A 15,128-nucleotide genomic window follows, 5' to 3' on the forward strand; every position below is an offset into this window, starting at 1 on the left:
CCACTCGGCAACCAAATTATAGATCTCTGGAAGTCAGGACCTGCTAGATTAATAATAAACAACTCTGGTAAAGAACTACTGCAAAAATATTTTTTCTTGGGGAATGAAAGGTGGTAATATATTGGCTAATAAAATGATATGGATATACTGCGAGGCTAATTGTTCACCCCTGTTTTTTAAATTTTTGCCTGAAATTACATACTCAAGTCTATGTCTTGGGAAATGTTCTTGTTACTTACAACCTCATGCTAATCACATTAGCCTACGTTAGCTCAACCGTCCCGTGGAAGGGACACCGATCCTCTCATTTACATGAGAGGATACACTAAACGCTTCACACTAAACGCTTCCTCAGAGCATGCGCAGACCAGCTGGCTGGAGTGTTAACAGACATATTCAATCTCTCCCTGTCCCAGTCTGCTGTCCCCACTTGCTTCAAAATGTCCACCATTGTTCCTGTACCCAAGAAAACAAAGGTAACTGAACTAAATGACTATCGCCCCGTAGCACTCACTTCTGTCACCATGAAGTGCTTTGAGAGGCTAGTTAAGGATCATATCACCTCTATCTTACCTGACTCCCTAGACCCACTTCAATTTGTTTTAACGCCCCAATAGATCCACAGATTATGCAATTGCCACTGCACTGCACACTACCATATCCCATCTTGACAAGAGGAATACCTACCTCGGAATGCTGTTCATTGACTATACCTCAGCCTTCAACACCATAGTACCCTCTAAGCTCATCATTAAGCTTGATGCCCTGGATCTGAACCCCGCCCTGTGCAACTGGGTCTTGACACTTCCTGATGGGCCGCCCCCAGGGGGTGAAGGTAGGAAACAAAACCTCCACTTCGCTGATCCTCAACACATGGGCCCCACAAGGGTGTATGCTCAGCCCCCTCCTGAACTCCCTGTTCACCCATGACTGCATGGCCATGCACGAATCCAACTCAATCATCAAGTTTGCAGACGACACAACAGTAGTAGGCCTGATTACCAACATTGACGAGACAACCAACAAGGAGGAGGTGAGGGCCCTGGTGGAGTGGTGCCAGGAAAATAAAATGATGGATACAAAATGAAGGAGCTGATCGTGGACTTCAGGAAACAGCAGAGGGACCACGCCCCTATCCACATCGACGGGACCACATTGGAGAAGGTGGAAAGCTTCAAGTTCCTCGGGGTATACATCACTGACAATCTGAATTGGTCCACCCACACAGACAAAAGTCAAATCAAATCAAACTTTATTTGTCACATGCGCCGAATACAACAAGTGAAGACTTTACCATGAAATGCTTACTTACAAGCCCTTAACCCAACAGCGCAGTTCAAGAAGAGTTAAGAAAATATTTACCAAGTAGACTAAAATAAAAAGTAATAATAAAAAGTAACACAATAAGAATAACAATAACGAGGCTATATACAGTTGAGGTAATTTGTACATGTAGGTGGGGGTGAAGTGACTATGCATAGATAATAAACAGTGAGTAGCAGCAGTGTACAAAACAAATGGGGGGGGGGGGTGTCAATGTAAATTGTCCGGTGGCCATTTTATTAATTGTTCAGCAGTCTTATGGCTTGGGGGTAGAAGCTGTTAAGGAGCCTTTTGGTCCTAGACTTGGCACTCCAGTACTGCTTGTCGTGCGGAAGCAGAGAAAACAGTTTATAACTTGGGTGACTGGAGTCTCTTACAATTTTATGGGCTTTCCTCTGACACCGCCTATTGTAGAGGTCCTGGATGGCAGGAAGCTTGGTCCCAGTGATGTACTGGGCCGTAGGCACTACCCTCTGTAGCGCCTTACGGTCAGATGCCGAGCAGTTGCCATACCAGGCGGTGATGCAACCGGTCAGGATGCTCTCGATGGTGCAGCTGTAGAACCTTTTGAGGATCTGGGGACCTATGCCAAATCTTTTCAGTCTCATGAGGGGGAAAAGGTTTTGTCGTGCCCTCTTCATGACTGTCTTGGTATGTTTGGACCATGTTAGTTTGTTAGTGATGTGGACACCAACGAACTTGAAACTCTTGACCCGCTCCACTACAGCCCCATCAATGTTAATGGGGGCCTGTTTCGGCCCGCCTTTTCCTGTATTCCACGATCAGCTCCTTTGTCTTGCTCACATTGAGGGAGAGATGGTTGTCCTTGCACCACACTGCCAGTTCTCTGACCTCCTCCCTATAGGCCATCTCATCGTTGTCGTGATCAAGCCTACCACTGTTGTATCATCAGCAAACTTAATGATGGTGTTGGAATCGTGTTTTGCCACGCAGTCGTGGGTGAACAGGGAATACAGGAGGGGACGCACCCTTGAGGGGCCCCTGTGTTAAGGATCAGCGTGGCAGACATGTTGTTGCCTACTCTTACCACCTCGGGGTGGCCCGTCAGAAAGTCCAGGATTCAGTTGCAAAGGGAGGTGTTTAGTCCCAGAGTCCTTAGCTTGGTGATGAGCTTGGTGGGCACTATGGTGTTGAACGCTGAGCTGTAGTCAATGAACAGCATTCTCACCAGTTGAGAAAGGGCAGTGTGGAGTGCGATTGAGATTGCGTCATCTGTGGATCTGTTGGGGCGGTATGTGAATTGGAGTGGGTCTAGGGTGTCCGGGAGCATGCTGTTGATGTGAGCCATGACAAACCTTTCAAAGCAGTTCATGGCTACCGACGTGAGTGCCACGGGGCAGCAATAATTTAGGCAGGTTACCTTCACTTCCTTGGGCACAGGGACTATGGTGGTCTGCTTGAAACATGTAGGAATTACAGACTCGGTCAGGGAGAGGTTGAAAATGCCATTGAAGACACTTGACAGTTGGTCCACGCATGCTTTGAGTACTCATCCTGGTAATCCGTCTGGCTCAGCGGCTTTGTGAATGTTGACCTGTTTAAAGGTTTTGTTCACATCGGCTACCGAGAGCGTTATCACACAGTCAACCAGAACAACTGGTGCTCTTGTGCATGCTTCAGTGTTGCTTGCCTCGAAGCAAGCATAAAAGGCATTTAGCTCGTCTGGTAGGCTCGCAACACTGGGCAGCTCGGGTCTGGGTTTCCCTTTGTAATCAGTAATAATTTTCAAGCCCTGCCACATCCGACGAGCGTCAGAGCCGGTGTAATGGGATTCAATCTTAATCCTGTATTGATCCTTTGCTTGTTTGATGGTTCATCTGAGGACATGGCAGGATTTCTTATAAGCGTCCGGATTAGTCTCCCGCTCCTGGAAAGCATCAGCTCTAGCATTTAGCTCGATGCGGATGTTGCCTGGTATCCATGGCTTCTGGTTGGGATATGTACGTACAGTCACTGTGGGGACGACTTCGTCGATGCACTTATTGATGAAGCCGATGACTGAGGTGGTGTACTCCTCAATGGCATTGGATGAATCCCGGAACATATTCCAGTCTGTGATTCCAAAACAGTCCTGTAGTGTAGCTTCCATGTCATCTGACCACTTTTGGTCAGATGACGAGTCACTGGTACTTCCTGCTTTAGTTTTTGCTTGTAAGCAGGAATCAGGACGATAGAATTATGGTCAGATTTGCCAAATGGAGGGCGGGGGAGAGCTTTGTATGCATCTCTGTGTGTGGAGTAAAGGTGGTCTAGGATTTTATTTCTCTGGTTGCACATGTGACATGCTGGTAATAATTTGGTAAAACTGATTTTTGCCTGACTGTGTGGTGAAGAAGGCGTAACAGTGCCTCTTCAACCTCCGGAGGCTGAAGAAATTTGGCTTGGCCAATAAGACTCTCAAAAACTTTTACAGATGCACAATTGAGATCATCCTGTCAGGCTGTATCACCGCCTGGTACGGAAACTGCACCGCCCGCAACCGCAGCGCTCTCCAGAGGGGGGTACGGTTTACCCAACGCATCACCAAGGGCACACTGCCCTCCAGGACACCTACAGCACCCGATGTCACAGGAAGGCAAAAAGTATAATCAACCACCCGAGCCATGGCCTGTTCACCCCACTATCATCCTTCCAGGTGCATCAAACCTGGGACTGAGAGACTGAAAAACTGATTCTATGTCAAGGCCATCAGACTGTTAAATAGCCATCAACCCTGCACCTTAGAGGCTGCTGCCCTATAGACATGGAATCACTGGCCACTTTAATAATGGAACACTAGTCACTTTAATAATCTTTACATAGTGCTTTACTCATCTCATATGTATATACTGTATTCTATTCTACTGTATTTAGTCAAAGCCACTCTGACATTGATCGTCCTAATATTTATATATTTCTTAATTCACTTCTTTTACTTTTAGATTTTGTGTATTGTTGTGAATTGTTAGATACTACTGCACTGTTGGAGAAAGGAACACAAGCATTTCGCTACACACGCAATAGCATTTGCTAAATTTGTGTATGTGACCAATACAATTTGATTTGAATCATTTAGGAGACGCCCTTATCCAGAGCGACTTACAATAGTGAATGCATACATTTTCTTACTTTTTCGTATTGGTCCCCGGTGGGAATCAAACCCTCAACGATGGCGTTGAGCAAGCGCTATGCTCTACCAACTGAGGCCCTCTACAGTCGCCTTTGCATTTCCACACTGTGGTCCGCAGTGGCTAAGAGCAGAGCAGCGTGGGGCGGCAGGTTGGCGCCAAGGTGAAGTACACTCAATAATAGACATTTCCCCTCTTGGAGAGTGGTGGCCCATGCTCTCATAACTCCAGTTTCAATGACTAGCTGTTATCACTACAGCCAGACCTTAACCCTGCTGTGGTTTAAAACCCCTCTCCTTACACCTCCGTCACTACCAGCTACATGGTGCCGAAAGGGAAAAAACTCTCACGGTAAATTGTCTCAGTTCCCTTTTCAAATGTTATATGCTTTATTGGGAACCAGCTTCTTCCCTGCTTGATCCACTTCACCCTACTTGCTTGAGAAGTTGCAAGTTAATCCTACAAGTTTGGCTCAATGCTTTAGCAGGAAGTACAATAGCACAGAATGGCAATCTCAGTTCATCTCTGCTATACTAAAACATGAGAGATTGCCTACGGCTGATAGCAAGTGCTATATGATGGCCTGGTGGGCAGTATCCAACAGACATGCAGTCAATGGGTGCCTATCATGTGAGCAGATCAGCACAGAGAGAGGGAGCAATGGAGCGAGACAGAAGTTAAGCGAATGAACAAAGCGTGCCGTGGGCAGGCACATCAGTGGGACAGAGGATGGTAATTTGTCTGCAAAGGACCGAGCAGCGGGAGCCATCACTCACACCGGAGCTCTCAATCATTAGATTCCCAGGTGTCTGAAGGTTATTTTATCAGGTAACGGAGAAACACACACACAACCGTCCTCACGCAACAGGCCTCCGCAGCGAACCCAAGCAGCCCAAGCAGCTTGCCAAGCCGACCGAATGCATTTGAATCAGTGTTTGCATCAGAATGCCGGGATATGAGCAGTAAAGTCCACAAATTAATTATCCCGGATGGCTCCGTTTAAAGCACGGCGCACAGCTAATGGATGAACTTTCAGAGGCAACCACGGCAGTATATCTTGTGGAGACAGAATTGGGCTTGTACTTTTGGATGTTTATCCCCACTCCAGCTATGCATCTCCTTTCTAAATTGCACCAGTCCGGGAGAAAAAGTCAGGGCGGCACCATGATTAATTCTGCCCAATTGTTTCCTCTGTCATAAAATGGTCGTCTTTCACGCATTGCCAGCCAGCACTGACCGATGCAGGTTCAGGGTTGGAGCTGGCTGACAGCTGGACATGAGTGATTCTCAGAGCTCACTGTAGAAACCCAACAGAGAGGAAGAGAGTGAGGGAGAGGGAGGAGAGAGGGAGATCAATCTCATCACTTTGTGATCCCAGTATTACACTATCTCTGGTCCCATTGGAGAAGTTGCACATCGAAGACGTGAGTCTCTCTACCTTCACAGTGAAAATAAGAGTAGGCTTAGGTCTTCTGTGATGTATCCTTATCAGTCGTATCGATAGTATTGTACTTATCGATTGAACTCCAACTGAATAGGTCACTTCCTGGAGAGACGGATGAATGTTCTTCATAAACACTCATCTCATCTGCATGGCCACTAAAAAGGGCATATCAATTAAACGCTTAAAGCCTGGAGAGAAAAGGTTTTTTGGTTTTGTTTTCTAGTGAGATGAATATTCATGTGGTAAATAATGGAAACCAACCAGCGAATACTGCTCTGACAATGAGGAGACAATAAAACGTCTCCATGAACTATAACAATAATTCATCCAGCGGAGGACACCAGGGTAAAATGATTGTTTTAACACTGAAGCAGCGTAATGGAGCTGCTGGTCATGATGAAGAAAATGTCATTAGCCTAATTTCTTTGAATTTAAAAAGCCATTCAAAATGTGTACAGCGAGAAGAAAAAGTTGAGCAAATATCCAATAATGACACTTCAGCATCAGAGTCAATAAAAATATCGAACCATTATAAAGCTCGTTGAGATTTCTATTATGAAAAGCGCTATATAAGTTGAATAAGTTATTATTATTATGATTATAGAAATTGTTCTGTGGTTGGGAACGCTGAGTGTGAGGTTCTAATTCCAATTATTTTTGACAAAACACTTCATAGGTAACGAGAAATGTAATTAGACAAACATTCAGAAGTCATTCTTAATGCTTATAAACAATAGTTTTATATAGAATAAAATCAAAGGCTTGCTGTAAAATAATTGCATGTTCCAAGGATGAAAAACAACTCCACCCTAAATGCACATTCACCATTATTAATAAGCTGCCACTGTCATAAGAAACACTAATGCTTTGTCTTGTATGGGATGTGTTTTCAAACAAGCTAAATCAACTTAACTGCAATGAACAAATGTGTGTGTGCGTGCAAGTCGGTACGTCCATATGTCATGTTTCTCTGCTCTTTTATGAAATGTCTTCATTGGTGTTGTGAATTATTCTGTAACCATGGGCAACGGGAGGGGTATGGTAACGCATGCTTTCCTTGTCTTCAAGCAACACAATATAGACATCATTAAGGATGAAACACTGCCTAACACTTACCATGAACAACACATAGGACTATATGTGCCTCCAGTATCTTAACTTGCATTGGTTATTCACTCCTACAAAACTCCTGTTTCTCTAAAATGTTAAATTAAACACAGGGAAACAGCACTGGGCAGAGGGTTTCTTATTAACCTCCTTTCGTATGGGAACAAAACGTAATGGGCAAAGGCAGGGGCGTCATAAACCTATTATTTTAGAGGGGTCACGAAGTACGTGTGGATGGGGGGGAAGGTGGTTGGAGAATTTAGCATTTTTAAAACACCTGAAACAGATTTTTTCCTGCAATCAGGAGCTATAATCATTATGCCTAATTCTATGTAAAATAAATTATATGTACAGTATATAATTGTAATTGTAATGAGGGTGTCATCTCTATATAGTACATTAACATGCCTAGGATATTACATCCACATTCCAACACAGTTAATGAGATCATGACACACATCATCATCACAACAGGCACATATCATGGCGTCATAATTAAAGCACACAAATTCATTGTGGTGACAGATTATGTTCAAACCAAGTATTTTTATGCATATATAAGCATGCCTCTGTATGTTCCAGACTGGTGTTTCTATGTTTCTTTGCATCTCTGCTAAAATCTAGGTAAAAGATTGAAAGGAATGATAGTGTTATTCAGTTCATTTATTAATTGCTTGTTTTTATAAAGTCTAGCAACCTTGCCATACAAACTGTCTACAGTTGAAACCAGGATTAATCAATGAAGAGCACCCTTCTCCAGTGTGCCAGTGGCCATTGAGGATGAGCATTTGTCCACTGAAGTCGGTTACAACGCCGAACTGCAGTTAGGTCAATACTCTGGTGAGGACGACGTGCACCTTCTCCAAGATGTTTCTGACAGTTTGTGCAGAAATTCTTCAGTTGTGAAAACCTACAGGTTCATCAGCTGTTCGGGTGGCTAATCTCAGACCATCCCGCAGGTGAAGAAGCCACATGTGGAGGTCCTGGGCTGGCGTGGTTACACGTTATCAGCGGTTTTGAGACCTGTTCGACATACTGCCAAATTCTCTAAAACGACGTTGGAGGCAGCTTATGGTAGAGAAATTAACATTTAATTCTTTGGCAACAGCTTTGGTGGACATTCCTGCAGTCAGCATGCCAATTGCAGGCTCCATCAAAACTTGAAACATCTATGGCATTGTGCTGTTTGACAAAACATTTTAGAGTGGCCTTTTATTGTCCCCAGCACAAGGAATGATCATGCTGTTTAATCTTCTTATTTATATGCCACACCTGTCAGGTGGATGGATTATCTTGGCAAAGGAAAAATGCTCACTAACAGGGATGTAACAAATTTGTGCACAACATTTTAGAAAAATAAGCTTTTTGTGCGTATGCATATTGAAAATGTCTGGGATCTTTTATTTCAGCTCAGGAAGCATGGGACCAACAATTGACATGTTGTGTTTATATTTTTGTTTAGTATATTTTCGATAAAACGTGGGTTTGAAAAAAAATCTGTTTAGTAATTAGTTGAACATCAGAAAAAATCTAAAATAAAACAGGACAAATCTGACTGGGCACGTGCCCTTGTGCTCCCTATGGGCATAACGCCTCTGGTGGAGCTAAGCAACAGAGCGTTGTGTTCTAAGTCAGCCAGGGATCTCTCTCTCCTCCCTCTCCGCAAGACAGGCATCAGATCAGCAGCTCCATGGCCCCCTGGGCGTCTTTTGTTTCTATTGCTCTCTGAGAGCGGATCGGTGTGAATCCCTCCCTCATTACCCATAATCCTCCAAAGAGGGCTGACTATCTGGCGTGGAGGAAAAGGTCAGCGGTGAGTGGGACGTCATCGAGCCGCTCCCTGGCTGTGCCATATTGATCTCCTCTGTCCCTTTGTCATTAATTGAAAAAGCCCAGGGACTCAACTGTGACCAATTAACGGGCTGCCTCCAAAGTAAATGGGAAAAATATGCCATTGTTAGTGTACTCGTGTGCAAAGGCCATGTATACTTACATGCAGTTAACATAGATTTGCTGAAAGAGATGTAAGCAAATAATGAGCAGCATGTCCTTTGCTGCTATTGACCTCCTCTGGAAGGTCACGGAAGGATCACTGACTGAGTTTCGATTTCAATTCAACATTAACAGCTGCCAAAACAAGATAAGTGTGCATGTACTGTATGCGACCTATACAAACCTCTGGCGAGTAATGATGACATGGTTTACAAGTAATTCTAGAACATCAGAGAACATCCTTGTACTCAGAAACGTCCGGTGGTCTACGCTTTGAACATAACCCAAGGCAAAGGTCAAACATGCTGATTGTGCTAATTCACAGGGGCATTGACCCCTGCTCAACTCTCAGGTGTGGGTGTTAAAGATGCACTATCAAACTTTTGTATAATTTCAGCCATTAGTTTTGAAAGTGGTGCTCACGAGCTAAAAGTGGTCCTCGTTTTTTGTGTTCTACGTCATCAAATTGTGTCCTGTGTCATCCATTTCGTATGATATGTGACGTCCTGCATTTATTTTGCACTTCGTCTGATATGTTAGTAATCCAATTCGTGCTATATGTAGGCCAGGTAGACTATCATTGTGAATAAGAATTTGTTCTTAAATCTGACTTGCCTAGTTAAATAAAGGTTAAATAAAATAAAAATAAATAAATGTGTGATAGAGCAATGACACATCTCTGTTGTAACTCTCCCCTGGCTGATGTCTTTTCAAAGGTCATAGCTTCTTCAACCCAGAAACAGATTTACAGGGCGATTTCAGTTTTATGGATGTTACATTTGAATGCAAAATCACAACTTTAATGTCTCAGAAGGGACAAACGAAATTTAAATGATTCCTGTGATTGTGTGTTGTGCCCCTTAGGAATTCTAAATATTGGCATGTTGGAGATATGAAGCAAATTAGAGGGATTAAGGATATTACATGAAATGGACACGTTTTTTGGAGAGACTGAACATATTAGCTAAAGCCTGTGAGTTTGTATGTCTTAAGGTCAAAACATGGATAGGCATTTCGCTGAACAAAACAAGGACTTGGCTGAACAAAACAAGGACTATTTTGAAAAGATTGTAATTTCCATTACTACTAAAGAGGAAAAACGACTCCTATAGATGTTACACCTTCCGTTATGGATATTACAGTCTGAAACAGTAAAAAAAAAACGTATCTACCATCATCATGATCATCACCCATACAACAGAAAGACAAGCAAATTAGGCTACCCTTTTTGAAAGCAGGACGTCTATAGGGGTTTCTGCGTACTGGATGGCAATTATGTAGAAAATTGCTATTGAGTCCTGCTCGACTCAATACTTCCACCTAGCTTTCTATCCACAGAAGACACTGCTGCTGGACTAGTTTGGGGAGCCTTGGCTTAAAGAGCATCAAAGAAGAGATATTTCCCCTTAAAAGGACCCAATTCCCATCTTAAAAATATGACTAACTAGCCTACAAACTGCACTCGAGGTAGGTTATGATACTGTAAAGTACTAACCAAATATGGCGAAAGGGGAAAGGGAAAACAATGCATTAAAACAATTCGATGGCATCCCACTTACCTTCCTGGACCGCCTGGAAAGGGTTGTTAACCTCGACAAGTTTTATGGAATGTGTGATTTTCTCGCTCTGCAAAATGTCGTCGTTGAGACTGAGGTCTGAGATCGCCAGCTGGAAAACCTCGTCATCCCTCACTGCGTTCTCCTCGAATATGGCACCTGTTGAAAATATGACATGTTCAACATTGCAATATGTGTAGACGTCCGTTTTCTAAGACTACTGAGGCAGTTGCATTTCAGTTTCAGAGAAATCTCGTTCGCCTGACACTTCTGCCTGTGTGTAGCCTAATCAGCCTGGGGCTGGGGACGAGGTTAGTTTCAGGGAAACGATTGAAAAGGTCGAATTTGTTAAAGAAAGGGATGATATGACATGACATGTTAAATCGCCTTTTCATGATTTGGGTTTTCAGTGAAGATTAATTAGCGTTATAATGAAATGTTGGGGGATGTACATACACATAGATCAGTGAATGGGTGGATGCCAGATCAAGACTTTTCACTTTCCCTGCCCGTCAATGGTGGTTACACGATCCCAAAATTTCAGCACCATGGAGAGCAAGAATGTTGTACCATGTTTTCGAACTATATAAACAAACTCTCAGCTCCAGCTCCTCTTGGAATATGTACATTAACGAAATACTGTATCTTGGACCAGATTGCCGAAATCTAATCCTTGTTTTTACCATTGTAAAAGCTGGCCCTGTATCAGTAGTTAGGGGCAATTTCTGCCCCCTCATCATCGGCTTCAGTTAGATATGGGCCGGGCTTCACAATATAACCTCGCCCATGCTAGACCTACTACACTATGAAATCCGTTAACGTTTCACATTATGACCCGGAATTGTTTGTTGATACATTATCAGTCATTTGAAGTTCATTAATGTAAACAGCTTTCAGATGCTATACGATAAAGTAGATTAGGATGTATCGTATTTTGCAGGTGTGCAGGTGTTTTGAGCGAATAGCCTGCTTGATGGTTAACTGATATGTTCATCTTATTTAGCGGGGGATGAGAATGCCGCATCTGCCCATTCTGTTTGCCATTGAGAACCGATTGGATTCCCGGTGTTCGAGCTCGCCTTCCAATGCAGGGCTAGATAACCAGCGTTTCATAACCCCGTAAATCCCTCACGTCAGGTGTCCAATTTATGAGACAGACCTATTCCTCTCCTGCTTAGGAAACACACTCCTCTTTTAGCTACAATGACAACTTAAGAGGAGAAGAAGAAAGAATAGGAGAGTTAAAGGATATATTGGTAATGAGGTGGAAAACGTGGTTATTTCACGTCGTTCACAACTGACTGTCTCTATTGGTAGCATTTTACGCACAATAACAATAACCCTAAACTGTCTGATATCTGTAGGATAGCCATGTCCATTTCACATTAATAGCCTATATTCAAAGCTAGGAGGAGTAACCCCTCAAAAAATTGACCGGAATGAAACTGCCACATTCGATAGTGGGCAGTCTTTTGGTTGCCAAGTTCGACCCGTCTTGTATTGAGGGCTATCCAGACTTTTTGCGCAGCAGCAGACTGGGCACGGAGACCGGCTATGGAGAAGGACTATTTGAACCTCATGCCTCATGCGTCAAGCCTTTTAAATGAGCATTCATGGCGTTCAAACGTAATGGTGTACCACTATTCAACTTCATTCATTAAGACAATATTTAATAGGAAGTTAATCAGAAAAAGAATGAATTGTTTTAACCATGTTCATGTTAAGATTAGCGTAGCCTAGGCTACTCAAGGGTAGGCTAAAGCTTGAAATAGCATGCTCGATAGGCTACTTACTGGCTTTGCACTGCAAGCTTTTTCTGTCAAGATCACCAATACATTGGATTCCAATAGAACAAAATGTGCCAAAAACGCATCACAACCTCAACGGACATGAAATGAACGTTTTGAAAACCTTAGAGTAGCAAAATCCAGGTAAAAGCCCTAGTTTCGGGGTAGAGAGGGTGGAGGGGATGACAAAAGTGCAATGGCTACATTCCAACTATTCCAACTTGCGTTAGACCGGCTTTGTTAGCTATATGCGGTTGTTATCTATATCTGGTTTAGGCAGATAATAGTGCAAATGCCATCGATGATAATGTATCCAATATATGTTTAATTATAAACCCCCGCAATGCTGCCTCTGAAGCTTGATAGTGTCCAAGACAAATAACCTACATGTCTAAGTACTACAGAATTCTCAAATGTCAAATGCTTCAACTGTTGTCGTGCTTGATGGCTTTATTTCAAGCAATCAACTAGTCACTGCATCACCATTGGTATGCAAAGGTTTCCATGGAAAATTTGAAAAACTAATGGTCCACTGCTAAGGTGTGTGTATGTGTATGTGTATGTGTGTGTGTGTGTGTGTGTGTGTGTGTGTGTGTGTGTGTGTGTGTGTGTGTGTGTGTGTGTGTGTGTGTGTGTGTGTGTGTGTGTGTGTGTGTGTGTGGTGTGTGTGTGTGTGTATTAGTTGTCTTTGGTCAAACAAGTGGCATTATTCAGAAATACAATAATCAAGTCATTCATATTGACCCCTCCCTCTCCCCCACCATCTTCTCCTCCACCGCCTATGTTAGTTGTTTCAGTAAAAAAAATGTGTTCAAGTCAGATAAAATCAATTGGACAAATCTGAAGTTTTACCCACCCAAATTCACCAAACAGATTACACTGGCATCTATTCTACTGTTGGTTTAGTATTTGTCCCTTTGTCATGTATTTCCTTCACAGGCTTGTATTAACATTTCGCTCACGTTCAATTCAAAGTTCAAGCTCTAGATGGGGACCGGGAGGAGAAGGGATATGCAATCCTTTAAAAACCCACGTTGTGTTAGTTTGTCTGATCTAGGCAAATTAGTTAGGTTTTGTCGTGTGAATAACAATATATTTGAAATATTGTCTTTATTCTCATGATTTATGAAAATACACATTAGCGGTGTACTTTTCCAGGGACTTTCAATCAAACGTTTGCAAAGCCATTCATATGATATTCTGTATAATAGGTTAATGTAAACTGACAGATTGATCTGACAATGACTGTATGGTTTAGAATTCAAATTAAGATATTGTAAAATGTTCACAGCTCCACTCATGACAACGTTACTGACCAGAATTACAGATCAAGCGTATAAGGTCTTTAGTTCAAACTCGCTCTTCATACAGGCTACTAACACATTCAAGACGCATATCTGTCACCCTTAAGGCTTCCTAAATGTGTCTTTAATTTCAACAACAAAAGACTGCACTGTTTTATTCGAAGCCCCGAAGGGGTTTATATCACACGTCCGCGTTTTCAATCACACGTCCGCGTTTTCATCCCTTCTCCCCTGCACAAGCTCCTTACCGATGTGAATGATAGAGTCCGCGCTTGCCACTGAATTGCATTGCAATATCCAAAAGGAAATACATATTATCAGCACTTCCATCTCCGGTTTTGGCTAAAGCTCATCCACGGCCCCTCGTGTGTCAGACCAATCCAAATAAGCAGGAGTGCGTAAACCAGTTGTTCAGATTGCGACTGAATGAAAGCCGAATAGAAAACTATAAGGAGGGAGGAAAAATGTCCAGGGTTTCCGGGGGTATAGAGAATGGCGGTTGGTGGGAAAGGGAGGTGGCGGTTGGACAGAAAGGCTTTTCGGTAAGTAAGGCTGAGAATCCGGCGCGCTCTCTGTGGCTCTCGCTCTATCCAGCGAGAGTCTGAAACATAACAATCTGCAAACTGCAGAGGAGGGACCCCCACCCCCCCCCCACCCCCCCCCCCACACCCCCCCACCACACACACACACACACACACACACGCACGCACGCGCGCGCGCTGTCTCTCGCTAGCTCACTCTCGATTTTCCCGACCCACGTGACTGCAGAGACTCTATCTACACCGCTAAGCTGTCCGGAGAAGGCAGGGAGAGATGGAATCCGAGCAAACCGGAGACGGGGACGGCGATCAAGACATGCCCTTGAGGCTCCGTCTATCAGCGAATGTACATTACCATGGAAGGTCGGGAACCTGGAAAACCAAAGAATAGCCTACATTAAAAGCACATGGATGGCGCGAAAAGCAGACTTGCATTGCAGTGTAAGTAATCGCACCGGGAGCATAACTTCCGATTTATAGTTAACTCTCATAGAATATTATATTTTCAAATGACAAATAGATTGGTGCATGGTAGCCTGTAGCTACCGAGATGCCACACGCAGCATACTGCGCTGAGGGGTATGTGTATGTGTGTGCGTAAAACCTTTCCACAGCTACAGGTTTGTATAGGGGACCATTTGAAGCGTTGAAAAATTCACATGTGAAAATTAACTAAATGGCATGAATCGGAAAGAACAGATGTGGAGAGGACAGCGTCTGCTAAGCGTGCCTGCCCGGAGAGAAAGCGCGAGCGCACATACCGCTGTGGAGGGGACGCTACTGCAATGTAGTTTGGACGCAGAGGTTACACGGGTGGGTATAGAGCACATCTGTCATGGTTTGATACAGGAGCTCATCTAGATCTGTTAGCCCACTGTCTTTGGGAGTTTTGTTACAATTTTTTTTTTAATGTATTATATTCTGACAATTGATTACAGGGACTATTCC

At 43.4% G+C, this 15,128-nt stretch overlaps 1 protein-coding gene across 2 annotated transcripts in view; it reads right to left on the reverse strand.

The window, feature by feature from the left end:
* grid1b (glutamate receptor, ionotropic, delta 1b) overlaps positions 1 to 14,231 on the reverse strand; it is a 433,677-nt gene extending 419,446 nt beyond the window's left edge. For both annotated transcript variants that reach the window (XM_014158350.2, XM_014158349.2), the window contains exons 1-2: positions 13,890 to 14,231; positions 10,554 to 10,709 (exon numbers count right to left, since the gene is read on the reverse strand). In XM_014158350.2, coding sequence (XP_014013825.1) covers positions 10,554 to 10,709; positions 13,890 to 13,971 — 238 coding nt within the window. In that variant the 5' untranslated portion in view covers positions 13,972 to 14,231. The remainder of the gene's footprint in view (positions 1 to 10,553; positions 10,710 to 13,889) is intronic.
* Between the last annotated feature and the right edge of the window lie 897 nt (positions 14,232 to 15,128).

The sequence above is a fragment of the Salmo salar genome, chromosome 19, assembly GCF_965601325.2.
Source record: "Salmo salar chromosome 19, fSalSal1, whole genome shotgun sequence".
Classification (NCBI taxonomy): Eukaryota; Metazoa; Chordata; class Actinopteri; order Salmoniformes; family Salmonidae; genus Salmo; species Salmo salar.